This window comes from Crocodylus porosus, unplaced genomic scaffold (genome assembly GCF_001723895.1).
Source record: "Crocodylus porosus isolate Cpor-Errol unplaced genomic scaffold, CroPor_comp1, whole genome shotgun sequence".
Taxonomy (NCBI): domain Eukaryota; kingdom Metazoa; phylum Chordata; order Crocodylia; family Crocodylidae; genus Crocodylus; species Crocodylus porosus.
Genome location: NW_017728943.1, coordinates 61,540,229 through 61,567,065, shown reverse-complemented (window position 1 = coordinate 61,567,065; position 26,837 = coordinate 61,540,229). Strand labels below are relative to the sequence as shown.

The 26,837-nt window shown below is 40.8% G+C and overlaps 1 protein-coding gene across 1 annotated transcript in view; it reads left to right on the top strand.

Moving 5' to 3' along the window:
• Positions 1-19,243, top strand: part of INTS7 (integrator complex subunit 7) — a 50,077-nt gene extending 30,834 nt beyond the window's left edge. The window contains exons 15-20 of the mRNA XM_019549444.1: positions 1,127-1,230; positions 1,682-1,750; positions 2,545-2,677; positions 4,389-4,487; positions 6,012-6,197; positions 6,889-19,243. Coding sequence (XP_019404989.1) covers positions 1,127-1,230; positions 1,682-1,750; positions 2,545-2,677; positions 4,389-4,487; positions 6,012-6,197; positions 6,889-7,191 — 894 coding nt within the window. The 3' untranslated portion in view covers positions 7,192-19,243. The remainder of the gene's footprint in view (positions 1-1,126; positions 1,231-1,681; positions 1,751-2,544; positions 2,678-4,388; positions 4,488-6,011; positions 6,198-6,888) is intronic.
• Positions 19,244-26,837: the final 7,594 nt, after the last annotated feature.

Below are 26,837 nucleotides of genomic sequence, written 5' to 3'. Positions count from 1 at the left end.
CCAAAGGGCAGGAAGTCAGCTGGGGTCATAGGATCCCAGCAAGATAAGCATCCAGTTTGCTCTTGAAGGTGTTCAATGTAGGTGCTTGAACCATGTCCGATGGCAGGCTGTTCCAGACCTTGGGGGTTTGGACAGTAAAGAAATTCTTCCTTATGTCCAGCCTGAAATGGTCTTGCAGTAGTTTATGACCATTCGACCTCTTCATCTCTTGGGGCGCTCTGGTGAACAAACGTTCCCCCAGATCCTGGTGGTCACCCCAGATTAACTTACAGGTGGCCATCAGATCACTCCTGAACCTGCTCATTTCCAGGCTAAAGAGCCCCATGGCTCTCAGCCTGTTGTCGTAAGGTCTGGTGTCCTGACCTCTGATTATGTGTGTGGCACTTCTCTGGACTCTCTCAAGCTTCTCCAGATCCTTTTTGAATTGTGGAGCCCAAAACTGGACGCAGTACTCCAACTGCGGCCTCACCAAGGCTGAGTACAAGAGGAGAATGACGTCCTGGGATTTGCTTGAGAAGCATCTATGGGAGCACGCTGGCGTTTTGCACGCTTTATTGGCTGCAGCATCACATTGCAGGCTCATGTTCATCTTGTGGTCAATCCTGATCCCCAAGTCCCTCTCATCTGTAGTGCTAGTTAGTATAGCACTACCGAGCCTGTAAGGATGCTGCAGGTTTTTCCTCCCAAGCTGGAGAACCTTGCATTTTTTGGTGTTAAACACCATCAGGTTCTCGTCCGCCCATTTGCTGAGCCTGTCTAAGTCAGCCTGGATCACCCGCTTGTCTTCTGGCGTGGATGCTTTGCCCCAAAGTTTGGTGTCATCGGTGAACTTGGCCAGTCCGCTTCTGACTCCAACGTCCACATCATTAATGAAGATGTTGAACAATATGGGTCCAAGGACAGAGCCTTGGGGGACCCTGCTGGTCCCAGTCCACCATGATGAGTGGGTGATATGGCTGATTTTAATAATCAGCTGTTGGTATCACCTAAGAAAATCTTTATTGGTGTCCCCTAATAGGTATATTGCCAGACTATTGCAACATTGCCATATTTGTTCAGTGTTAAAAAAAAATATATAGCTGTGGTATTTTTATTTTTCTTGATCATCATTATTTATTTACTGTAGATGAAACTGTCTATGGAAGAATTCCGAAACTTGGCTACACGGTATGGGGATTTGTATCAGTCCTCTTTTGATGCTGACTCAGCAACTTTAAGGAATGTAGAACTGTATCCTGTTTGAAGCTCAAATTTTACTCCCCCCCCGCTCCCCCTGTTTCTTATAAGGGGGATATAAATCTTTAAAATTCTTGCTTGTGAAGTGTAAATCCTGGTGCACAGCTGTTTTAATAATCCTGATATCGATATTTTGAAACCTATTTGGAAAATAAATCTTTCATTAGTTGGTTTTCCTTCACTTGATATAAGCTTGGTTATGAATAATGTGGAGAGCTAGAAGTCTTTTGGTTCTTGCCCTTTAGATGCTGCACATATTTTTGAACTTAACCTCATAATTTTACTTAAGTCATCATTATTACTCATTGTGTTTCTTCATTTATCATTAAGAAGAAATGCTAATATGCCAAGTATTTCTTTGCTAATATGCTAAGTATGCATATATAGTATGCTAAGTATTTCTTTGTTGAGGTGGTATATTTATAAATCCTTAATATAATGTCAGACAACAGCAGAGCTGCCTGTTGATTTCTCATGCAATTGAAGCCCTGATTTTGGATCCTGAATCTGCAAGGTAAGTCTCATGGTACCCCTTCTATTCTCTCTAATCTTGTTCAGAAGAGATTCTTAGCAGTTTTTGGGTTTTTTGTTGGTTTTTTTTCCCCTCCCCATTTTAATGTTTTGGTCTGCCTAAATTTACTTTTGATTCTTTATAGGGGAAACTTATACACATGACATCTGTTGATAAGGTTGATTGGAAAATATCATGGCAACCTTCATTCAAATTGTTTTTAATTTGAACCAAGTCCAATAATATTAATTATATTTTTATGGAAAGGATACTTCAGCTGAACTGTCTTAGGTATAGATGACTTGCCTCAAAATTGAAGTAGCAAGTTCCCAAATTCTTTCTTTGCCACTTAACTCCAAATTTTTTTTATACCATTATTTTCTGATCTTGGTATTTTTGGTTCTCTTCCCTCATGTCTCTAAAGTAACCTGCATGCATATTTTCTGTCTTAAATTACTGTATTTACTCAAATCCAAGATGACCCCCAATTTAAGATAACCTCCTAAAATTTAGATTCTATACATGGAAAACTTATTAATTTGTGTTAATTTTCCATGTGTAGTACCTGATTATTGGGAGGTCATCTTAATTTAATTCCCACCATCACTGTATTGGAGAAAGTAGCGGTAGGGGGCCAGGTAGTAGAGGGAGCATGCGGTAAGGCAGATGGTGAGGGAGGCTTTATCTCCTTTACTGAAGATATAGATAAGAATCCTTTTTGTGAAAGGCATGGGATAGGATTCCTTTAATAGCAGGTAGAGTGCATTGGGCACTGTTGAAATAGTTTCCTCTCTTAGTTTCCAGGAATACACTTCAAGTGGAGCTGCACATGTTGAAAGTGAATATGAAAGAAGAATGATGTCTGTATTTAATCGTGTATTGGAAGAAGTGGAATCGCTGAACAGGAAATATGCTCCTGTGTCTTACTTGGCAAGTAGCAGCTACAATATAAATAGAAATTTCTTTTTAAAAAAATTGCCTCTAATGTTTCCTTGCTGTTGTGGAGAGGCCAAAGAATATATTAATAGGACAGTCCTTCATTAGCATAACTTACAGTTAGCATAATGATCTTTAATGAACAAGCAGTAGCACTACTGGTAATGTTGCACTTGAAAGTGATTAAATTAATATAAGCCTAAAGTGTGAAGCAAAGCTAAAAGTATATCACATAGAAAAATAGGGCTGGAAAGGACCTCAGAAGGTCATTGACTCAAGCCTCCAGTTAAGGGCACATTCGTTCCTGTCTAGACTCTCCCAGATAAAGATTTGTCTAACCTGCATTAAACTTGGTTAATGGAAATTCCACAGTCTCTTCAGGTAATCTGTTCCAATACTGATTAATGTCATTTTGCAGTTGTTGCAAAGTACCTGTAACTAATGGTTTAAAACTCACAGGAAGACAAGAAATCAATAATCTGCCATCCTTCATCATCTGAGGCTGTTGGGAGGGGAGGGTGAAGAGAAGCACCAGAGGAAAAATTTAAAGGAAGAATATTAGCATTATCTTTGCTCTTCCTGTTTTTATCAGGTCTGGTCAGATCCTTTGTTATTGGTTCAGTAGTGGATCTTATGCAGCACTTCTTTTTGGGATATCTGAAATGCTGTAGAGTCTATATGTTGCAGCCTTGGCTGTGCTGTGTTTTTTCTGGTTGATAGATTTCAGTATAACATGTTGGAAGAAGGTAGGGCAGGGTAGTACTAGTGACTGACTAGTTCAGAGGCATGATCTTTTGTAGGTGACAACTTACTTCATTAGGCTGGCCAGTCCATTCATAGTATTTGATAAAGTAGGTTGTTATCCATGAAAGCTCATATTTCTCTGAACTAGTTAGTCTCTAATGTGCCACATTGCCCTGCCTCCTGTCTGACTTCAGACTAACATAGGTAACCACCTCTCAGTACAGCACTTGGTATGTATAGGGTTTCTCTTATCACCATGGGTCATCTGAGAACACACTGTGAATTGTACTAAATACAAATGCCAGACTGATAACATCCTGCTGTTTCCTTCAGTGCCATATCATACTAAACTAGTTTCTCTTACCATTAGTGGCCATTATTAAGCAGAACTGCAAATTGTCATCCATACTGCCATGGCACCTCCTGTTCTTTAGCTCCTAAAAATGAAGAAATTATTTACTAATTCTAAATTACATATTGCATATTACTATGTGTATTTGCTACCCTTCCCAGTGGCTGAAACCGGTTTGAGATAAACCTGGTCAGCTTACAGTAACTGTAACTCCCTCTTAAGTGGCATTTCTCTTGACTTAAATGTGAGAGAGATGAGTCTGGTGTGCACATATATTTTAAGAAAACTAAAACTAGGTGTCAGATATAGCCCTGATGCAGCTAGTTCCAGTATAGGCTTTCATGATACTGTTGTACTGACTTAATATGTATTCTTTCTTGGCTACTTTATGCTCTTTCAGTTCAGGAAATTTTATCTGTTTTCTACTCTTGCACAAGAGAAATTTGATTTGATGATCTCTTTCCATCTTAGCAATTATCCTAGAACCTTATAAGTCCATTTATTGGTCTTTAAGTGGTCATGACCACAAGCATAGGGGTGAAGTGCATGCTTTACTGTTGCTGTTGTAAAAAGCATTTCTTCTCATTTGATGTTCCTTTCTTATTCCAGCACACAGCTTGCTTGTGCAGTGCAGTCATTGCTTTGCTCAAAGTTCCCCTTTCATTTCAAAGGTATTTCTTCCAGAAACTACAGTCGACAAGCATTAAGGTAAGAAAAACTCAGATTGGATTTAATTATTATTTATGCTTAAGAGTCTTACGTGGGACTAAAAAAAATAAAAAATTAAAAACCATGAAAGTGCTCCAGAGTTCATCAGTCTTTAGAAGGTCTCCACTCATGTGGTAGTACTCAAGTTTTAAATACTTGCTTCTCAGCTGAATTGTAATCTGTCCCAACCTGGAAGCAGACTTCAAGAGGTTTTCAAAGCAGATTTATAAAAATAAATTCCTTTGGGCTATTTAAGTAACACAAATACCATTCTAGGAATTGCTGGTTCCTTTATCTTTTTCCATTTATAATGTAATTGGGTTCAGTTTAAAGCAGTGACATTTGGTTCCCATATACTTACGGTAGAAGCGATAGCTCAGGTGTCTCTCGAAGGCACTGTCTAGTACTTTGTGGACGTACCCTCAAGTTACTGCTTGAAAATTCTACCTATAAGCTTTCAACTGACTTCAGGATAGCAGACTACATTTCTTAAGAAATTCAGATGAAACATAAGTGGACTTGTTTGTTGAGATGACATCATTTAATTTACCACCTTGCTCACCATTGTGAATTCTTGTAGGAAGGGGCATTTGAAATGAGTGAGCACTTGACACTATCACACAACTAACTTGTATAACTCTTGATCACTTCCAGCTGTTCTCTCAAAGAAGCTGGGTTTTGCAATACAGCGAGGTATTGCAAAGTGCATGCACATCAGTTATGAACTGACTATAGACACTCCCTCCTTAGGAAAACAGTTTGTGCAAATAATACTGAATTTTATTTTAGATCTTTGGAATAACAACAATTGTTTCTTCAAGACTTAAGTCATTAATCTAGGAATTAGCAAATAAGCAGAGTTAAACTTTACAGTTACAGAACCTTGCAGATAAAAATAAATAAATAAATAAAATCTTAACCTCAGTGGAAGATTTCCCTTTGTTCTGAACAGTAGAGTCTAGGAATACTCAGTTCTGGAGAAAATGCCTTTTGTCACTCTTAACAGCTTTCTTTGTCGACTTGGAAGTGACTTCTGCAGTCTCAGGGAAGGATTGTGCCCTTCCTCAAGTCAAAGGGAGCAAAGAGCTATACATAATTGTGAGCCTTTAAGGAAGGAAATGGAGAAGACCTTTAGAATTCCCTTCATATGGGGATGGGAGAACCTCCAGATCTTGACTTTTCAATTTGAAATAATCATCTTGCTTGGTTGTTTAATAAGCCCAGACTTCAAAAATGTGGTCTTTAGTTATAGAGATTAATAGAAGGCTGTTTTTTTAATATTCCTTTCAAAATGCATAATTGAAACGACCACTGCAGGGACCATGTCTGTTCCCAATGCTGTTTATTAATTTTCTTATGCTCTGAGTCCCTGCTCTTCCTTTCTCTCTTCATTCCATCTGCTGCTGCTTCCTTTCAGTTTGGGGAGCTGTTCTCCTCTACCTAGCAATTGTGCATTTCTTTTTGAAAAAGCACTTGAGTTTTTACTAGAGTGCTGAAAATAGACTTTGTTTCCTTGTGTTTCAGCTTGCTTTGTCCCCATCTCCACGGAACCCAGCAGAGCCCATTGCAGTACAAAACAATCAACAGCTGGCATTAAAGGTGGAGGGAGTGGTTCAGCATGGCACCAAGCCAGGCCTTTTCCGCAAAATTCAGTCCGTCTGTTTAAATGTATCTTCAACATTGCAGAGCAAATCTGGACAAGATTACAAGGTATGGGTACAGTCAGTCATATGTCCTAAATTTTACTGATGGATTGCTGTCAAGGGTGGAATGTGAACTTATATTCATTACCAAGCTTTTAATTGCACAATTATTGTTTCGTTCTCATAAATGCATGTGTATAATTGTTCTATAATAGTCTTCAAATTCTTAAAGGCAAGTCTTGCAGTGGTTAGAGCTACACTTGGTACACTTCTTGCTTGCATTCTTTTTCCCATGCTTGTGCATTAGCTCCTCTGTCCTTACCTGCAGGATACTGGTACCTCCAGCATGGTTGGCATTATTGAATAGAAATGTATTATTTCAGAAGTTGTGGTGACTTTTTTGCAATAAAGGTATTCACAAATGGGAATGGCCTTGTGATTGTGACCTTCCTTCAGAGAAGAGCAAAAGTAACCAGTTCTCTGTTATATTGCTATAAAAAAAAAAATACTTAACTGTCTTATTTTATGCAAGCGGCAAGAATGTCCTAGGGTGGTATGTTTTATTGGACCAACTGTGTAGTTGGGGTAAAGTTTTATACAAGCTTTTGAATTTAAGGCATTCTTCCTGCCTTATTCCAGGCATTTGGATTAGGAATAGGATAAAATGAACAATTGTGTCAAAGCTTGTCAGGGTCTGAATGAACACATCCTTCAACAGATAGTATGGAATGATATTCTTAACCTTCATTTGTTCCCAGATCCCCATTGACAACATGACTAATGAGATGGAGCAGAGGGTGGAACCTCACAACGATTACTTCAGTACTCAGTTTCTATTGAACTTTGCAATCCTTGGTACCCATAATATCACAGTTGAGTCCTCTGTAATAGATTCAAATGGTATTGTTTGGAAGACTGGGCCGAAAACTACCATTTTTGTTAAATCCCTTGAGGATCCATACTCACAGCAGGTTCGCCTTCAGCAGCAAGGACAGCCACCATCGCAGCAGCAGCAACAACAGCAACAACAGCAGCAAAGAACAGCATACTCACGGTTTTAATCCTCAGAAGTGCCATTCACTTTCAAGGGGCCAGCTTAGTAACATCTCACTTTTCTTGGACATGGCAGATATCACTTTTCCTTTTGATGTTGCTATCAGTTTTGTACTCTGGGCATTTTCACATGTGGTCCTGACATGGTGCTGGGCACTTTTAATTAGCAAGCTGCACTAGTTAAAAGCACCCACGCGTCATGTGTATTGGTGGCATAATTGGGTAATTACCCCTGCACTGAGAGAGTGTTTTATTTCATTGCCATTTTATCAGTGTAGAGATGCACTGTGCCACTGATTCATGAGGCCAGAGTGCGTCAATTTATGTGCTTCGGCAGACTTGAGTAATTGGGTCTGCTCTCAGTACAGCGTGTTGGAGCAGGCTCCCTGCATGTGTGCAAGTTCCCAATGTTCTTAGTTGCCATTGTTATTGCAATCCCATAGCTAATCTTCAAGGGGCAAATTCAGGCTCCAAAGTAAGAAGGTGTGGCTCAGTTTAAATAGAGAATTCCTCTTTTTTTTTTGTATAGTGGGTCTTCAGTTTGGGAACCTAGCTATATATCCTTTTCCAACACCAATTGTACAACATTTTTGGAAATTAGCCAGCTGGGAGGCTGTTAGAGTTATCTGGCTAGCATGTTTCATTGTCGTCTTAGGATATGGACTCTGCTACACACCTGCATGCTGCTTTCAGATGGATTCTGATGTTTGGAATCTCTCTTGAGCCACTAATGATACTCCGATTTTTCATACTATTAAAGCTAAGCAAAGGGGGCATCTCTCGATGTGTACCAGTTGGCAGGAATGTCCAGGCATCCTTTCAGATGATATGCTATTAGTTTTGTGGTTTAAGTGAAAATATATTGGCATACCAGCCAACAACATTTTGTCTGATGTTCGTGTAGCACTGTGTGCTTGTTCTCTCAGTGCTATATATAAATGTCCTAAAGGGATATCAGCTGGAGAACAGATTTTTTTTAAAGGGACAGCACAGATTTAGCAGTAGAAGTAATTTGGTTTGTTCCTTAAGCAGGAGAACAGAATTTTTTTTTATATTTCATCTTTGTCTCCATTTCAGAAACTTATTTTATTTGTTTACAGAGGAGGAAAGAAGATGAATTTGCAGGTTACCTGTTTCATTTTGAACTATTTGCTTTTAAAAATGGACTTATTAAATGGCAGAGCTCTGGTGCTTGGCAAGTGTGATCTTTGGACTCTGTTGGTCAGTTCAGTAGGTATTGTGGAAGAATTTCACCATTAAATAGCTCTCCTGTTAGTTGGTTTGTACTCAGTTTAAAAATATATCTGCTTACAAATACACGTTTATTCCTTACCTGAAACCTAGAAAAAGGCCCAGAGGGCTAAGCACAACCAGTGTTTTTGCCCTTAGGAAGTGGATCACATTATATATATCAAGCGTAGCACTTATGAGTAATACCTGCTCAGTGCTCCAAATGAAACTTGGACCTATGTCAAGGATCCTGCCAGTGTTCTGGAGGAGGTTTGTTCCAGGCTCCAATTCTGGCAAACAATTTAATTGCTGTGCAGAGGAGAAGAATATAATAAAAACTTTTAAAACCTACACCTGCTTGCCATAGAGGAATGAAGAATAGGGGCCTGTTACTCATTTTTCTTAGACAATTACAGAGCCTTCTTGGCTTGTGACTTTTTTTTTTGGAAAAGAAGACCTGAATTAAGCATGGTTGGTTCTGATCTTGCAAGGGTTTTGTCTTTTAATTTCAAAGCATGAAAGAAATTAAGTGCATCAGAAGAAGCAACTGAATCTTAAAAAGCTTTTTTCAAGCAAATGGGAAAATTTGAACAGGGTGTCTGGCTCTTGTTTATGAATGTTGAAAGAAGTGGCTGATAAAGTTGGTGAGAAAGGAAGTGCACTTTCCTGACGTGTGCTAAAACCACACCCTACACAGAGTGTAGTTACAAATATTGGCCAGTCAGACTGCTGAAAATGTAATTCTGAAGAGTGCTGTCATATGGATGTCAACGGCACAGTCCATGTGGTCTCATCACCCTAGAGTTCATGTACTTCATAGTTGTAAGGAACCCATTCTTGGGACATTCCTCTGAGAAAAAATATCTCGTCTTCCTTTTCCAGCTAGGGGAATGGAGGCCTAGAGAGAGAGGACCTGCCTGTGCACCCACACAAAGTTTGGGGCAGAGTCAGGAATTTAACTGTTTTTAAGTCTCATTCCCAGTGCCTGCCTTCCTTCCTACAGTGGAAATGGTAAAGGAGGAGCTCCAGAGAAAAAGGTTAAGCTATTAATTTTTTTTTACTGTAAATAATGAATGTTTGTTTCTCTCATGACATGGCGTAATGTACTGATTGAAGTATGTGACAACAATGTAACTGAACAGCCAAGAACTGAAATTGGCACAGGACTTGCAAGAAATTAGTTGTCTTTTTGGATGGGGGGTTGGTTTTTTTGTGGTGTTCTTTACATTGTACAGTTAGATTTGTGAACAGACTAGGAAAACTTGCCCGCTAGTAGCTGTGGTCTAAAACTGAATGATCTGCAAGGCAGTAAGATTGACCCAATTATATGTAGATTAAGACTATATTTTAAAACATGTATTTCTTTTTCTCAGAGGCAAGCTTGTTGATCTGATCTGACAGTGCCTTCTAATGCAAGGCACATTTGAACCCTGGTTTGGGTCCAGGCAGATCAAGCCTGAATGCAGTATCTGGGATCAGAGGCCAATTTCTTTGTAAATGCCCCAGAGTAATAGTATTATTTCATACTGTATTTGGGGTGGGGGGAAACATTTCATGATTACAGTGATACATGGGACATAAATGATTGAGGAAAGAGAAAACAGGAATTTCACCAAGTAATAAAGCAGGAGCTGCAAGTGAGGGGACAGTATCATCAGATAAAATTACATGGAAACAGGATGTCATTGTCTGTTTCTACCCTCAGCTGAGATGTAGGTTTGTTGATGCAGCAAGAACACCAAAGATCAGGTCATCAGCTCACTTGCCATTGAATAAGTCATTAGGTTTTACTTGGTTAGGATTTTAGTCCTCTCGGATTACTGAGTTTAAGGATTTTCAGTGTCTAGTTATTTCTTAAATATTTTTTTCTTAATCTTGTAACTTTGGAGGGGGAGCAGTTGTCTCCCTGCCAGCATGCTCATTGGCTAGCTGTCAGTCTTGCACACAACTTTGTCGGTGTTGCCACCATGTGGCAAGGAGGACAGGGCTGTTGTGGAGGTAGCAGGGGGATGGAGGGTATGGATGACTAGCTCATTCATAACACACAGCTGGATGGTGAGGTAGTGGTGTTACCATTTTTTATTTAAAACCAATGTGTAAAACAGGTTAGTAAGTTTTAAGAAGTGTTGGGCCTGAAATAAGGGTCTGAAGGTGGGACATTGCTTATGATGTGGCTGGTGTTGTCTTCACTCTAAGCCACTGCAGCTGCCCCATCACTTTCTGCTCTGTATCAAGGGCTGCTCTTTTTGTCTCACTCCTCTACTTCAGCTTCTGCCACTCCTTTCCCACTAATGCCTGTTGCTGCTGACTGCCACAAATGGCAGATTTGGCAAGACGTGGTAAGCAGACATGAAAGAGCAGGGAGGGCAGGAGCGCCAGCAGGTGTCACTGCAAAATGTACAGAGCAGTGTGGTAAAGGGGGATGTGCCAGGATAAACTCCAGTGCAGCAGACAGAGGGGATCTGGGGGTTCCCCCTCTGTGTTTGCACTGGTGTCCCTGAGAGCCACTCCTGCTTATGATGCTGCGTGGTTCTTCCTGCCACTGAATCACAGATGTTGCAGCTTCATGGGCTGAATGTAGTCATTTGCTGGCCTGGATCCAGCCTGCAGGCTTGTAGATTCCTGACCCCTGGTCTAGAACATTTGCCTAGGAAATGATAGAGCTAGGTTTAATGTTTGTACTTGAAGAGGTTCAAACATGCATTGCCCACTTCCAAGGAGTATATCTTAACCTTCAGACTATAGGCAAAGCTGGGATGGCAGCACTTTTCTCTCTCCATTTTGTGGCTGTGGAGCTGAAATACAAAAATCTTGGGTCTAGAGGTGAAGCAAGAGGGGGCTTGTAGTCCAATGATGAGGGCATTCTGCAGAGACAGGAGGAGTCATGGTGTGTGATCCTTGCTCTCAGGACTGTGTATGCATTTTGGAGTAGTAAGTGGATACTCTCATGTTAAGGTATCACCAAAGTCTGCATACACATGCGCGTTCAACTGTTTTGTCTTGCACCATATACATGTGTGTGTGTGTGCTGTATATAGTGAAAGACAAGACAGTTGTTGCTCCAAAAGAGAGCTCAGAACAGAATTAAATGCTTTTGCCTGGAAAGCGTATTTCTGGACAGCGATATATCTGTGAGTTTATCATTGGGGCAAAACAAAGGTAAAAAATCCATTTTTCTTTCTCTGTAAAAAGGGAAGCATGACACAGTGATCCAAGCCATAAGGCTAGGGGTAAGTGGGGCTATATCTTGTCCTTTCAGTCTTGCTGAGCTTAAGGAAGACATTCAACCCCTGTATACCTCAGTTCTGACATTTGTAAAACTGGAAAAATTAAACTCTTCTCATGATGGTTTTATACAGCAGAATTCATTGGCTACCATGTGAGTCTCTGCTGCTATAGAAGTGCAAGGTGTTGTGGCACATACAAAATAAGAAGGTGGGCTTTTTATTTCTTCAGCACTGAGCACAATGAGGTCCTGATTTGTTACTGACTAATTCAGTGCAAATAATAGCAAACTTGGTATTGCTTTTATTATCCTCAGCTGTGGAATTGGGAATAACACCCTTAAAAATTAAAAGTGTTTTATTTAAAGAAATGGCACTAACACATCTCTTAACTTTGGTTTAAACCTTTTAAAAATAATTTTTGGAGGACTTTGTCATTGCCCTGAGCCAGGCCCTCCGAGTGTTTTTGTGAAAATAACATGGTAAATGGTGGTTGTATTGGTTAATACTAGTGACTACATGTGTGTAGTTAGTGATAGTTTAAACAGTGACAAGTGACTTGGAGAGAGTGGGTACATTGTTTTGGAAGTGTTTTAATAGCAACTAACTCTTAGAGGATATAGGTGAGTATCTGCTTATGAAAGGATTGAGGGTGAGAACTCTAGTAATCTGCTTTATTGCCTAGGGGGCTTCTCCCCTGGGTGCTGTTTCCTTCTTACCCTTCCTTTATCGAGAGCTTCTACCCATTCATGCTCAATATCGCAAGTTTTATCCCTTAATCAGCCAGTTGTCAACTATAACATAATACCTCTTTCCTAGTTCATTGAAGCTCTTGCCTATCCCAATTCCTGCTTCTTTCTTCCCTGCCTCCTCCTACACAGGGATAAGCACAGGCCTTTTTGAATAGCTTCTGCTGATATCAAAAGTTGTTGGGATTGTAAAAGCCAGTTCTGAGGAGTTTGCTACTACTGCTTCTCATGGCTGAGGGGCTTTTGGATGTTGATGCAAATATTTGACTCTAAGAGTTGGGATATAATGTGTGAAATAGATGTCATGAGAATTGTAATAACATAGTGAGAAAGTCAGAAATTCTTTGTGAATGCTGTTAGTGTTCTTGGTATGACCTTCAAGCTGTTTGTGATTAGATGTAACAAGGTAGTCAGTTATTTAGCTGTTTTGTTGTTTTGGTGGGGGAAGGGGAAACAAGTTATCATTAATAAAACTGTGGGAAATTTCTGTCATCAGTTCACCCCAGTGAAGAGTCAAGAGACTCCCTTAGTTGAGAGTTGCTTCTTAGTCACTCCAAGTCCAGGTAAGAGTCACTCCTTTCCCACAACAAGCCTGGAGAGAATGATGTTGCATCATTACTAAGCCTAGTTTATATAATGGGGGCAGTCCCATCCAGAGAAGTGGAGACTTGGCAGTGAATTGATAGCCCTGCCTCGTGTAAGATGGAACTTAACAGAACTGGGAGCACTTTGTTTGCTCTGTTGCATGGCTAGGAATCTTGCCTGTCTTAAAATGATTTGGCAGATGAGATAAGAGGGGACAAAGTGCAACTTGGGTTTGTTTGGCCCTTAATGAGTTTTCTAAAACAACGCAGACATGGTTAGCCTTCGTAGTTAAAGCCAAGCTGCCAACTGGTTCAGTTCCACCCCTTACTTGTTGTATTCATTGTTGGTGCACAAGGCCTTAAAGGTGAAAAGGAGGAGCTAGCGGAACAGGAGAACAGTTCTTACAGATATGCTAGTCAAAGCATTATAACCTGCAGGCAAGTGGGTTAGTAATCTAATAGCTCAGAGTGATGTGGAGAAATTTGACAGGAATTAAATTTCCAGGTAGAAGCTTAACTTTCCTATATGGGGGTAATTGGAACACATAACTTGCCCTTCATGTCATCACCATGAGAATAAACTCCTTGATAGATTTCCAAGCTAGACGGTCATTATAGCATTCTTCAAAACCATTGTACATAATTTATGCTCAGAGGGGACCAGGTCTATGACTCATTTGTGCCACAATGAAATATTGAAGTTTCCAGGGCACTTCAGTTACAGAGGTGGCCTGGCACAAGGATGGGATCTACTGAGTTATGATATTGTTACCTAGTCCAGTTCATTGAGAAGGAAATAGAATCCAGTCTGCTTGAGAAAAAAGTGAAATTGTTTAAATAGATAGGTACAGAAAACTACAACAGTGGTCACCTTTGTTAAGATGCATAGGACATTACTAAAACCTTTAAAATTCTACTGTAGTTTTTACCCAGCAAGCTGAGCCTTAAAATCAAAATAACTGTCATGTAGCAGGAAAGTACAACTGTGGTAGAGGGATGATGCTTTGTGGGGAGAAGTCTGCAATCCAGACTGCCTTTAAATTCTCTATTATCGAGATAAAAATATACTTACTTCAAAATCTGCATTTGAAATCCTGTTTTTAAAACATTTTGAGGGAATATTTCTGTGAAATTAGGACCGTATTATCCTCTTTAATTCTGGGTACCAACAGTCAGAAGTCTCCATCTCCAGTGTTCTTGACTGGCCCCAAAGAACACTGTGAATCCTGTTCAGAATTACTCTTTTGCTTCTAGCTTTGTTGGCCTATTATTGCATTGGCAGAATTTGCATAGGACTGACTGCACAGAACTAAATGTGGTAATTTAACTGCAAGATGGATTGAGATGCTCATTGCAAATCTGACCTCCAGTCTCCCAGCTCCTGTTTCTTACATAATTAGGTCTCTGGCAGGTTGAGATCGGATTGCATATCTAATTCAAGATCTTTGTGTATAAAATTTCAAGTTGACACTACCTCTTTTTAGTCAGTGGTTTATATTGTTCACCCTTACAATGCGTGATGACAGCATACAAACATAACTCCATTAATTTGCAGGCACTTGTAATGGCCTTTTTGTAGAAGCCCTGCAAGATTTTTACAAACATTCAGTTAAATGTTTGTAAAATTGCCAGAGGCTACAAAGGATCACACAACAAGTTTAGCCAGTCATGTCTTTTGAGAATGAGATCAGTTGCAATTAGATTTACCAGAAGAACACTTTCAGCTGTTCTGTTACTATTGCATAGAGAAATAGGTATACTTTTTTTCAATAAGATATAAAATGTAGAGGTTTTTTCCTATGGCTTCTTTCTTAAAAAAAAAAAAAAAAAAAAAAGATTGGATCATATTCAGCTTAACGTAGGTAAACAGCACTTAAACTTTTCTGAGGCCTGACCTAGGCCTGCTTTGATTCACTCTTGGGGTTCAGCATTGCCCAAGAGATTGGTCAGGAGCCCATTATTCTCTTAGGTTGCCCTGGACTCCATCCTGCACTAGGTAAGAAGGGTTCGGTCTCCAAGCAGTTGCCTACACACTGGTCATGGTCTCATACCTAATAGGATAGTTTCTGGTCCTAGGACACAGCCCAGAATTTGGAGCTCAGAGCTCTCACCTGAAATATGTACATCCAAAAAATACATGGTATTGATGACAATTATGGCTAAAGGAAGACATACTGAATCACCTTGCTTTGTCTGAACAATTTCCAGCATGTCTTCAGTGTGTATATCCTGTCCAAAAGTTTTGTGCTAATTGACGCAACAATCCTCCGTGACAAAAGAAAGCTACATGTAATATGTAAGTATCCTGTTCGGTGCTGGTCACTGTGCTTCAAGAAAGATGTAGACAGGCTGGACATGGTTCATAGAACAGCAGTAAAAGTAAGGGTTTAGAAAAGATGGCTGTGAGGTAATCTTGAAGGAACTGAGTTTGTCTGGGTAAGAGAAGACACAAGATATGATAAATCCTCCAATATGTGAAAGGTTGTGTTAAGAGATTGAGTATTTGTTAGAGGTGATAGATTTGTTCTCTGTGGCTACAGGGGGAAGGATGAGAAGAAATTAACTTAGTTTGCAAGACAAGTGTAAGTCAGATATTAAGGAAAACTTTTTTAATGGTAGGATGATGGTATACCTGGAGTCAGTGCTACCTAAGGAGCTGGTACAATTTCTTTTATTGGAGGATTTTTAAAAATAGGGTATACAAGTATCTGTCACATGGTCTAAAGCAGGGTGCCAAGCGTATGATCTGCAGGTCAGGTCTGGCCTGTGGTCAGGTTCAGCTGACATGGCTGCCAGTACCTCACCATGGCAGCATTAATCCTCATGGTTTCAGCATGGCTCTGGAACCTGTGGAGTTAACACTGCTCACATCCCCACACTGGTGAAATCAAAGGTATTTAGCTGCCCCTTGTGACTAAATCAGTTGCAGTAGAAGAGGGTGGTGGAATGAGTGGCAATGGCATTAACTTCTTGGGTTCCAGAGTTATGCTGAAACAGTGGCTTTGGCAGCCTTGGGGATTAATGTTGCTGTTTGCTGGTTGTATGGCCTGTGGGAAGCCCTGCAGTGTGGATTCAGATCTGTCCTGTGGGGCCCAAGCTTGATCCCTGAGTTAAGGTACTTGATCCTGTCTCAGTGAAAAGGGTTGGACCTGATGATTTCTGGAGAGTCCTACTCTTCTGTTATTCTAGCACTTGCCTTATTGTATACATTTTGTACGTAGGCATGAGAATCACTGATGACAGTTTCCTTCTCTTCAGCAAACTGCATGGAGTGAGTCCAGACCTAAGGCAGTTTGAACCTCCTTAAGTCCACTTGATCTTCTGCTGCAGATGGAGCATTGAGAGCAGTTGATTGCAACTGGATTTTTGCTAAGCTTCTGAAAACAGTCACTAAAGGCATGTACCTTAAAGGGTGAGGTAGACTTAAGGGACAACCTTCAAAGTTCTGTGACTCTTCCCTTGTGGCAGTAGGCATTCCAGCTTCTAACACAGAGCCCTGCAAACTCAGAAGGAGGTGTAGGAGGAATGGAGATGCTTTTTGGAAGGATAGTAGTAATACAGCATGCTGCAACTTTACCAGTTTTAGATTAGTAGTGCCTAATCTTTGAGCCCCATGGGCCAGATGAGTGGTGAGGGGTCAGTGGTACCAATCTGGTGTGTGGGCCCAAGGCTCAATTCAGTGTATCGGGCTAGTCCAGTCCATGACCCCCCAGCCCTGTGCCCCAGATTAGGCCCAGGTCCTGTGTGCCATGTTGCACCCACAGCCCTGGCATAATGCATGGGACTGGGTCCCAGCCTCATGTGCAAAGTCCATATAGTCTCTCAGGGTTTGGAAAATGTGGTGCCAGATGGCACAGCTCTGTGGATTGGATCTGGGCCATGGGCTGGAGGTTGAACACTGATCTACATGCATCTTCTAATCTCTTTACCTGATGGCTTTTTATTAGGTTTTTTTTGGGCGGGGGGAGGTTGGGGTTTTTCGGGGTTTTTTGAAGCATCACGTGTTCTGGTTATGGTAGGTTGTTAGATATGATGTGTACGTCAAGGTGCAGCTCATCTATAGTGAGATTTTTGTCAATGCCAACCCTTTTCTACTTTTTACTCCAAAGGAAAAGAGAACTATCCTTTGTTTTGGATCCTTTTTTTCTTCTAGTAATGTTAGTTTTCGTTGTTTTAAATCTATCTGGAAATTGATATTGGTTACTTAAATGCCCTCCTCATATGTAAGTGAATTTTCCTCGGGGAGCTGTAACAGTTGCCTATAAGCAATGGTTAACTCTGACAGCTGATGAATTTCTGATTCATTTTTCTATAAGGTGCACCTCTACCTTTCCTTCTACATAAAACAAGCTTAGCAGAGAGCTAGAGTAAAAATTTATTACACCTTAAAAGCAGTGTGACAGACAGTACAGAGTGTAGCTGAGAATAGAATTTGATTCTTCAAACACATTACTATTTGCCGCCTTTTCATGCTATCTTTTAACAATAAAGGGGGCTTTGCTTGTCTTTTCATTGACTTCAGTAGGTTCTGGATCATATCATATATGCCTGATTTAAGTTCATGGACCCACAGCCTTCAATTGGATCAGCATTGGTGGACCTTTGCACCTCACAAAGTGGTTTATGAAGTCATTGGAGTGCAGCACAAGGGCAAGCATTCAACTTCTGAAAATGTGGATCTGTTTATCAGACTGGACTCTCGTTTTTTTCTTACTGTGTATAACACCCCACCCACCTATACACATCACTATCAATTCAGTTTTTTAAGTTACTGCATGCTATGCCAAGAAGCAAGAGACGGGATTAAGTTGTGGGAACACTGTTCGCCTAACCTATTATTTTTAGTTGGCTGAGTATCAGGAGTACATTAACAGCAAAAATAAGTATTTATTTAGTGTTTTATATTTGCTCTTCAAACACTGACTGTTTTTTTGATAAGAGCTTGCCAAACAAAGGTTAAATATTGACTTGAAATAAGTGAACTGGTTTGAAGAAAATAATTTTTGGGGGTCTTTAAGAGGAGGCTAGACATGTACCTGGCTGGGGTCATCTGACCCCAGTACTCTTTTCTGCCCAGGGCAGGGGATGAACTTGATCTGCTAAGGTCCCTCCCAGTCCAAACATGTATGAATGTTTGGAAGTACCCTAGGATCTTCAAGCCCAGAATCTTAAATTGCATTTTAATGAAATCCCAAACCTAACTGTAAAAGGGCTAATTTTGTGGAAAGAGATAATGAGGGACCTCAGATTTTTTTTTTTTTTTCATTTGCCCGAGGTTGTAGACTCACAAATAAGCTTGCAGTATAAGATGGGCTGATCAAAATAAGGCAAAGCCACTATAAACTGTGTAGCAACACAAAAATTTCTATTATTGTTCACACTTGTTCTCTGTAGATAGAGGACACGTGCTCTAACTATCAACAGGACTTTATACCATTGAATTTCATTTTTAAATGACCAACTGTGAAAGAGTACAATAATCAGTAAGTAGTAAATGTTAAAAGAGTTCTATGTGTCAGGGAAAGGGTGACATCATCACCTCTTTTGTTGTACTTTGTATGAACTGTTTCATAAAAGCCTTGCAAATTGAGATTATATATAGCAAGCATGTCCTATAATCTGCAGAAACTTGCCTCTGAAGTAGGGCTGACTTTTACAAACTAGCAATAATTTGGTTATGAGATTTTATATTAAAATTTTACTTGCAAGAAGTGTTCAGTTAATGGTGGTGTTTTCTGTAAAAATTAACAACTGCTTACATTCTGATCTTGGGGACAGTAGTATCAACTTGGGAGAGAGGCTGATCGAGATGCAACTTAGCAGGGGCCAGCCTTTTTGGCAGACATGCCACAAATTAGCCCCATACACTTCCCAAGCGTCACTCTGATCCCCTTCTCTTGCCTGATCTGCTGCTCTCCTTTCTGCTCTGTGCTTCTTCCACAATCTGTTGCTCTACTTTCTGCTGCTTTTTCTCTGCTCCCTGCCCTATCTGCTGTTTTGCTTTGTGCCCTGTCTGACACTGCTGCTTGTCTCCTCCCTGATCTGCCAGAGGGGACATGTACCACAGGTAGGCCACCCCTGATATAACTGATGAGAACTGCCAGCTCTTTATTAAAGTTATTATCCATGGTTGTTTGTATGCATTGTTTATCGAACTGCACAGCATGATACACTATTCATGTCATAACTATTTAAATGTACCTGTAAAAAGTCATCCAATTTGTTGGGCTATGTTTTATCTACCTTTAATAAAAAGTCTATGACAACCTGCAATTTTACTTTTAATGAGAAATAAAACATCCTAAGGCAACTGAGCTGATAGTTTAAAACACTGGTGTATGAAAACTGGCTTCAAACAAAACGAACTTTTGCCCTTAATGTCATGAACATTTTATGTATTTATTTTTTCTTCTCCCTCTATTAGGGTTCAAATATGTTTCAAGGTTGTAAGGGGCATGCCAGGCAAGCTGCATAATACTTGGGCTAAGAAATACTGTAATTCAAGGCTATTTTTGGATACTGCTAATAGGAGTTTTTTGCCTTTGACACTGCTAACCTGGGAAAAGAGAACTATATCTTGCATGATTTCAACAAGATTGAGACATCTGCAGAGCAGTCAAGACCATCTTTTTTAAATCATACTCAGATAAATGAGGGATCATTAGCTTTTTCCCCTTTGATTGATGACATTGACTTATACCAGCACAGTTACCTCTGCAACAAATAACTTTATCAGGGTTTTATACCTGTTGCAGGATATGTAATTACACCGGGAGACCATTGACTAATCCATAATTTCAGTAACAACCAGCAATTGTTGGATTCTGCAGAACTGGATACCTCTTTTTAGCTAAGAGGTGTGCTACCAGTAGGACCATTATGGTGCCCTATAAATTAAAAACTCCTAAGCCTTCCTTAAGCAGGCAAAAAGAGGAGTGAGTAGTGGACTTTGCCACATATTCCTATTCATAGTCTTGTACGCTTTTTTTGGTTAGCAACATGCAAATATGCTGGATTTTGCTTTCCATTTGTCTTATGGAAGGTAAAACAAATCAATATGCTACTTTGGCTAATAAGAACCGGATGAGAGGTGCAACATTCCTATCCAGATGCAAACTTCTGTGGCATTTGATGTGATATTGAAAAATGTAGGGTTTATTTATTTAGGCTCACTTATAGGTGCAGGTAGGTTTAAAGGTCAAAACTGACTTTTCAGTTCTCGGAAGACTTTTGAGAAGCCAGGTTCCATACAGGGGTTTGCTTTGGAGCCTTGTAAGTGGATCTTTACTTTCTTTGTTGCTGAAGAGAAGGCTGAGAGGTGATCTTGTGGCCATCTACAAACTCATGGGGGGGAGGGGGCGGTGCATCAGGAAATAGGGGATGCAATGTTTACCAGGGCACCCATCGAGGTAACTAGAAACTATGGCCACAAACTGAAGGAGAGCAAATTTAGATTGGACATCAGGAAAAAAATTCTTTACTGTGAGGGTTGCCAAAATATGGAATATGCTTCCAAGGGAGGTGGTGCTGTCCCCTTCCTTGGAGGTATTTTGGAGGAGATCGGACAAACACCTGGCTGGGGTCACCTGAACCTAGCACTCTTTCCTGCCCAGAGCAGGGGGTTGGGATATAATAGGTTCCTTCTGACCCTGAAATCTGTGAAGTTAGAGAGAGACCTGATACTCCAGTTTCTGGCATACAAAGCAGTCAGCTTATTTAACAAACAAAACCTTCCTTTTTATGACGTTAAACAGTTATTTTAATTTTTAGAACATAGGCATGAAACCTGGTGGCTCCCCCTAAGACTGGAATGTCAAACATATGGCCTGTGGTCTGCGTCCAGACTTCAGGGCCAGGTCATCTGGCCCACAGCCTTGCTGTAGCCAGGTGCCCTGGCAAGAGCAGCTGTGTTAGAGCCCCAGCAGCACTATGAGGAGTCTGGCACCATGGCTTGTTTCCACAGTGGCAGTCAAGTACCCGGGCTGGTGAGAGTTACAGCACTGGAGCCACAGCAGCATTGTGGGAAGAAACCTGACACTGCTGCTTCTTCCCTCAGTGGCAGACAAGTGCCCAGGATGCTGGACCTCTTCCCCCTGAGTCCCAGACTGGAAGTGGGGATAGGTCTGTGGGCTTGGTCCAGCCCACAGGGCTAACCCTAGAGCATTCATGTGGCCTATGGACTGATCTGGCACCACTCACCTGGCCCCAAGGGCCCAACGAGTTTGACATCCCTGCCTTAAAAGTTTACAAGTTACCACTTTACATATGCATTTAAGAAGCTGTTGTAAATCTGAATGGGGCTTCAACATGCTTTGTAATGCAGATGATGATAAACAAGGATTAGTTAATAAGTAGGACAGAATTATGGGGGAAAAGATTTATACTTACTTCAATTACTGTGGCCCCAACTGAAGCTTAAAAGGATAAACTTCAGTCACTGTCTCTGATCTTGCTCAGTCAACCTTACAACTGGTGATAACCTACTGGTGTACTTTTTGGCCTGTTCTGCTTGGGCTTGTGTTACTAAGCTATTTAAAAATAGGAGGGGAGAGGTGTGTTGGTTGTCTCCTTATCTCTTCCCCTTTTTAGAATTCAGTCTCTGTTCTTAAAGGATGTTAACTTAAGACAGAGAATTTGTCCTCTCTGTCACAGGCCTGAACCATTGGATTGCACAGACCTTGGGTGTTAAGAAAATAAGCAAATATCACAGGACTTGCATAGCATTGTTAGTTCATAGAATAAGGCTGGCTAATTGTGAGCCCTAAGACTGGTTGATTGTGGTTAGAGGAGTACTGTTACATACCTTTTGGAGGAGATGTTGTGGATATTGAATTACATTGGTAACTGAACATGGAGATTCAAAGTTGTGATGTTGACTACAAGAATTCCAGGTAACCTGGAGAGAGGAATATGGAGTATTCCTAGTTGCTAAATATAGCTGCTAAATCTGCTCCCATAGAAAAGGTTACAACTTGGCTTCTTGTTCCCATGTACTATCCCATGTGTCTCTGTTAGATGTCATGAAGTTAGAAATACAGGTGTGCTTCCCTAACATTAGAAATAAGGGTGGAAGTGTATGGCCTTCACCCAAGTGGTGTTTTTTGGGGGGTTTGCTTATTTTTAACTTTAGTATATCAGTATAATTTTTTCTGAATCTTTGGTGTTTTAGGTAATTCCAATAGAACGCCAAAAAGTTGATGTCACAGCAATATTGCTATAACTTGACAATGTTGTAGGCCTAGAAAATGAAGTGAAGTGAACTCACTGAATGTCTGCACATTTTTAAACCTGTATTGATTTATTTTAAGTAGTGGGCACCTGAAATTCCAGGGGCCACTTCCAAGAACCAGCATTTTTATCCCCTATAACTTGTACTTGACTTGGAAAAAAATAGTAATTTTTGACACTATGGTCTTGATTCTTTTGCATGATAATAAAATTGTACTAGGCCTCTGCTATGCATCATTTCAGCCTTTTAGAAGTTGGTTAGATTTGACTCTAATACTTTTCAAAGCACACTTTTAATTAATTGACAACTTAAATTGCTGTGTATTGGTTTAAAAAATTCTTAACAACTGGTAATAGCAATTTTTACTAGTCAACATGCTAGCTATGTGAACAATGTCTGCTGACCACAGCCACTCTATAGCACCAGGCTGCATCACAGGAATGCCAGGTTTCTGGGCAAGTGGAGTGCTAATTATGGTCTGAAGGAACAACATCATTGAAAATGCAAGCGTTAAATAAAAGTTTAGGTTTGAACAGTTTTGTACCATCTAGACAGGTGTTATTGTGCAACTACAATTAATATAGGTTATTGATTTATATTTTTCTGGGTGGAATTTCCTGGGAGCTCCAAAATTAAAGATTAACTTGTGGAGCTGTTAATCTTGTGGAGCTTGCAAGCACCTTTCTACAATGTTGTTTGGCTTGCAGAGGATCATCAGAGGATCTTCCAAGTTCTTTGAATCAAGCAATGCTCATTTTGCAGGCTCAGCCAATGTGTAATTTAATAGTACTGTAATTATAACTCTTACTCATTGTTTCCCTCATAGATAAATCCGGAAGTAATTGATAAAGGGAGGATCCTAAAAGGGACAGTTAAAGTACCTAGCTTTGAAAGGTGACTTATGCAGCTACATTTGGATGGTGAGTGGAGCTTGAAATAACTACAGTACTTTCTTTTTTCCATTCTTGTACTGAGCATGTAGGAAGTGATGAGAGAATTGGGAATCTGAGCTTTACAAAAATACTTGGCCATTTAGGGAAGAAAAAAAAAAATGATAGAGCAAAAAAGATGGTCATCAGAGCAAAAGACTTAATATAACTGCCAATGTTGCAGGAGTTTTGGACACTCAGGCAGAAAGAAAAATTGAAAGCAAAAGTAAATGCTTTAATCAAACTGTCAGCTTTGATGAAGGAGAGTCCTGGCAGGGAACAGGAGTTTCTGTGGTAGAGAATATATCAAGTTTGAATTAGAGGAAATAAATGGTAGCAGAATTATAAAGGAAAATCATGACAATATGGAGAACTTAGCAAATCCCTTTCCCTGTATTCAGCTGAAATGAGTGGGTTGGATGCTAGGATTCTCTATAGAACTGAGAGAGAAAGATCCTCTCCTCCAGGGACATGATAGTAATAGATCCATTCCACTGCTGTTGCTTTGTCTTCAGGGCTAGAGTAGCTTGTCATACTTCACAGGATGCAATGACAGGCAGATCAGTGAGTACAGCATTGACACTGTCTAGTGTTCCTAAGAGCCCTGTGCTGAGAGTTTTGCATGGCATTACCTGGACTGGACTTCACTGTGTGCAAGGAACCTGCACATCCCTTACTGGCAGGGAGAGCACAGACTCCTAATCTGTACAGTGCTACAGTACACAGTCTTTTTTGTTGGACTTTGTTTATGCAAAGACTTCTTTAAACTGGTATAGTTTGATATTGATAAAAAAGGCCTTAAATTGGGGGTAATGGCTTACACTGGCAGAGTTGTGTAACGTGGCTCTAGAGTAACTGAGAATCAGACCTGTTTTGCATAGGACTTCTTTATGTACAGAGAAGTTACTAAGATCTGCCAGATCTTAGTTACTAAGATCTGTGGAAAAGACAGAGGAAAGAATGTAGGGAACAAGCTCCAGGGTGGACATTTTAGAAAATACTTTAATGAGATTCCTTATGGTTGTAAAGGAAAGCTAAGAGTGGGAGCCTCTGTTATTCAAGAGAAGAAAATTCTTAGAGAAATAGGACTGCAATGGACTTCAGCCACCTGCTCAAGGCAAAATCATCTCTGTCTAAATACCTCAGACAAATGTCAGTTTAATCAGCACTTTGAAAACTGTTGTTGGAAGTTTTTACAACTTCCCTAGATAATGTGTGCTTTTGCTTAACAGCCCTCACTGGAAGTTTTTCTTAATATCTTACCTAAATCTCCTTTGTTGCAATTTAAGCTCATTATTTCTGTATCCACAGACAGCAGGACAAGAGAACAATGGCTGTCAAATCAAGCCTCAATCTTCTCTAGATGGACTAATTCCAGTTCTTTCAAGGTTTTCTTATGCCTGTTTAGAGCACTGTTTTTATTGCTCTTCTCTAGAGCCTTTGCAAATTGGCCACATCTTTTTTTGAAGGGCTATGGCCAAAAATGGACATGGTACTCCAGGTAGTCATCTTCACCAGTGCTGAACGGTGTGGAATCACTTGACTTACTCATACCTCTCCTATTAATGCATTCCAACATTGTTGCATTTTTTTTTTAATGGGCACTTGGTTTGTTTTTTCCAGGCTTGCCTAACCTCCATGAGTACTCAAAGACTATAGCTACTTACTATTTCTTTAGTTAATTCACTGCTTCCTTGAGAACCTTGGGAGGAAACTCATCAGGCCCTGCTGATTTGGAAACAACCATCTCCTCAAACTAATCTCTTGCCTGTTCTTTTTCTACCCTAGCTGATTATCTCCCCCTTCTTCCCCACCCCCTTGCTAGCTGCCGGTCATCTGATAGTTAGCCTTTTCTTTCAAGACTAAAGCAAAAAAGTGTTAAACAGGTCAGACTTTTCCCTATGGTCTATTTTTTAATTTTCCCTTGCCCATTTAGTAAGGTGCCTTGGTCTTCCCTTGGTCTTCTTCTTTCTTCTAATTATAACATGCTTTCTTATTGCCTTTTCTATCCATTGCCAACTGTATCTCCGTTTGTGCCTTACCCTTTTGATTTTGTCCCTGCTTGCTCTTATTATACCTTTTATACTGGTCATAGTAACATTAGCCAAGTTACCTTTTTTATGTTTCATTAAGTCATTGGGAAGCTTTTTTCTTTTTTAAGCAAGAAACTCTTGGCTGTGCTGCTTGTGCAGAGAAAGGATCAGGATAGCATGCTCCTCTGCCCTTTGAGTTTTTTTTCTCAGTAAAGAATAAAAACTTTCCTAGATTCCTGTTTCCTTTTAGATTTGCTTCCCATGGGATGATGTCTGCCAGATCTCGTGACAAATCTTAATTCAGCTGTTCTCCTGCTTTTTGGAGGATCATGGGTTCCTGTAATTTTACAGTCATTACTGTCACCCATGTTGCCTTTCGTCTCCCGATTCTCAACCAGTTCCTCCCTGTTGCAGCAAGTTCTGAAGAGCTTCCTCCAGCTGTTTTCTCCATGGTTTATACCAAAAAGTTGTCCTTAACAGAATCCAAACATTTTCTGGCCTCTATGTACTCCCATATTGTCTTCCCAGTAAAGAGCATGGTAATTCAAGTTGTTCGTAAGTGCCAGGTCCTATGGCTCAGATGCTTCAGTTAGTTATTTGAAAAAGGCTGCCAAACCAGAAGATCACAGATGCCCATTGTGGGTGCATCCAGACAACCATGTACATGCAGCATGCAGCACTGGAGACCTGTTACATATGCAGGCATTCTTGTTGCTGCCGATTTCCAGTGTGCGGGGAGGCTTTCTGACACTGGGAGATCCTGGTGTCAAAAAAACCCCCCCAAAAAAAACGGGGTCCAAAAAAGTGGGGATGTGCATGTGCTGGCAGAGTGTGCTGCCTGAAACTGAATCCATGCACCAGCTGCTGGCCAGGCTTCCTGTTGCTGGATTGCTGCAGCTGCGGTCCCCAGGACCCCAGGTAGGGCTGCTCGGGCTACCCCAAGTGTTGGCCCCAGCCTCCTTTACCCTGCACAGGGCAATATGTTGCAAGCCAGAGCACACAGGCATCAGTTCCTGGGGACAAGTAGCAGTGACATACATTGTGCTGCTGCTGTTTGTCCCTGTTCTTGTTTGTGGGGACTTGTGCAGATGTGCCCCATGTTTGCTATCCCCCTCCTTTTTTTTCAACCTTAACCTAGATGCTTTCAGCAAGTCTGCCATATGCTTTGTTCCATATCTCAGAGCCAGTGGGATGTCTGCCATTGACTTTGTAATGGATGTTGCTCCTACATGTAGTCTGGCATGCTCTTGGGCCCTACCCTCGCTTCACCCCAAAGACAGATGCTGCTGGCCAAGTGGGGAGGCAGAGGTAGTAAAGGACCATGGTGAGGCTACATGCAGGAGCTTGTCTGAAGGCAACTTGATAGTGTTCCTTTTTTGTGTTTGCTTTGTTTTTGAAGAAGGGGGGTCAAAGAGGTAGAGAAAAGGCTGGGAGGTGGTGGTGCTCCTGACTTTTAGCACAAGCGCTAGGAGCTCTTCCCTTCAAAGGTAGGCGAGTCCGGAGTGCTAGGAAGAAATACTTTCTCCGCCTCCTAGGTCCTTGGTGAACGCCTTTTGCAACGGTGTAAAGCCGGGCCCTGCTCCAGTCTTGAATAAACGGTTATATTTATACTAAGTCATGGGGGGAGGGGGAGCGTCTGACCCGCTCTCCCGGGCCCGCGAGGCGCGAGCGGCGCC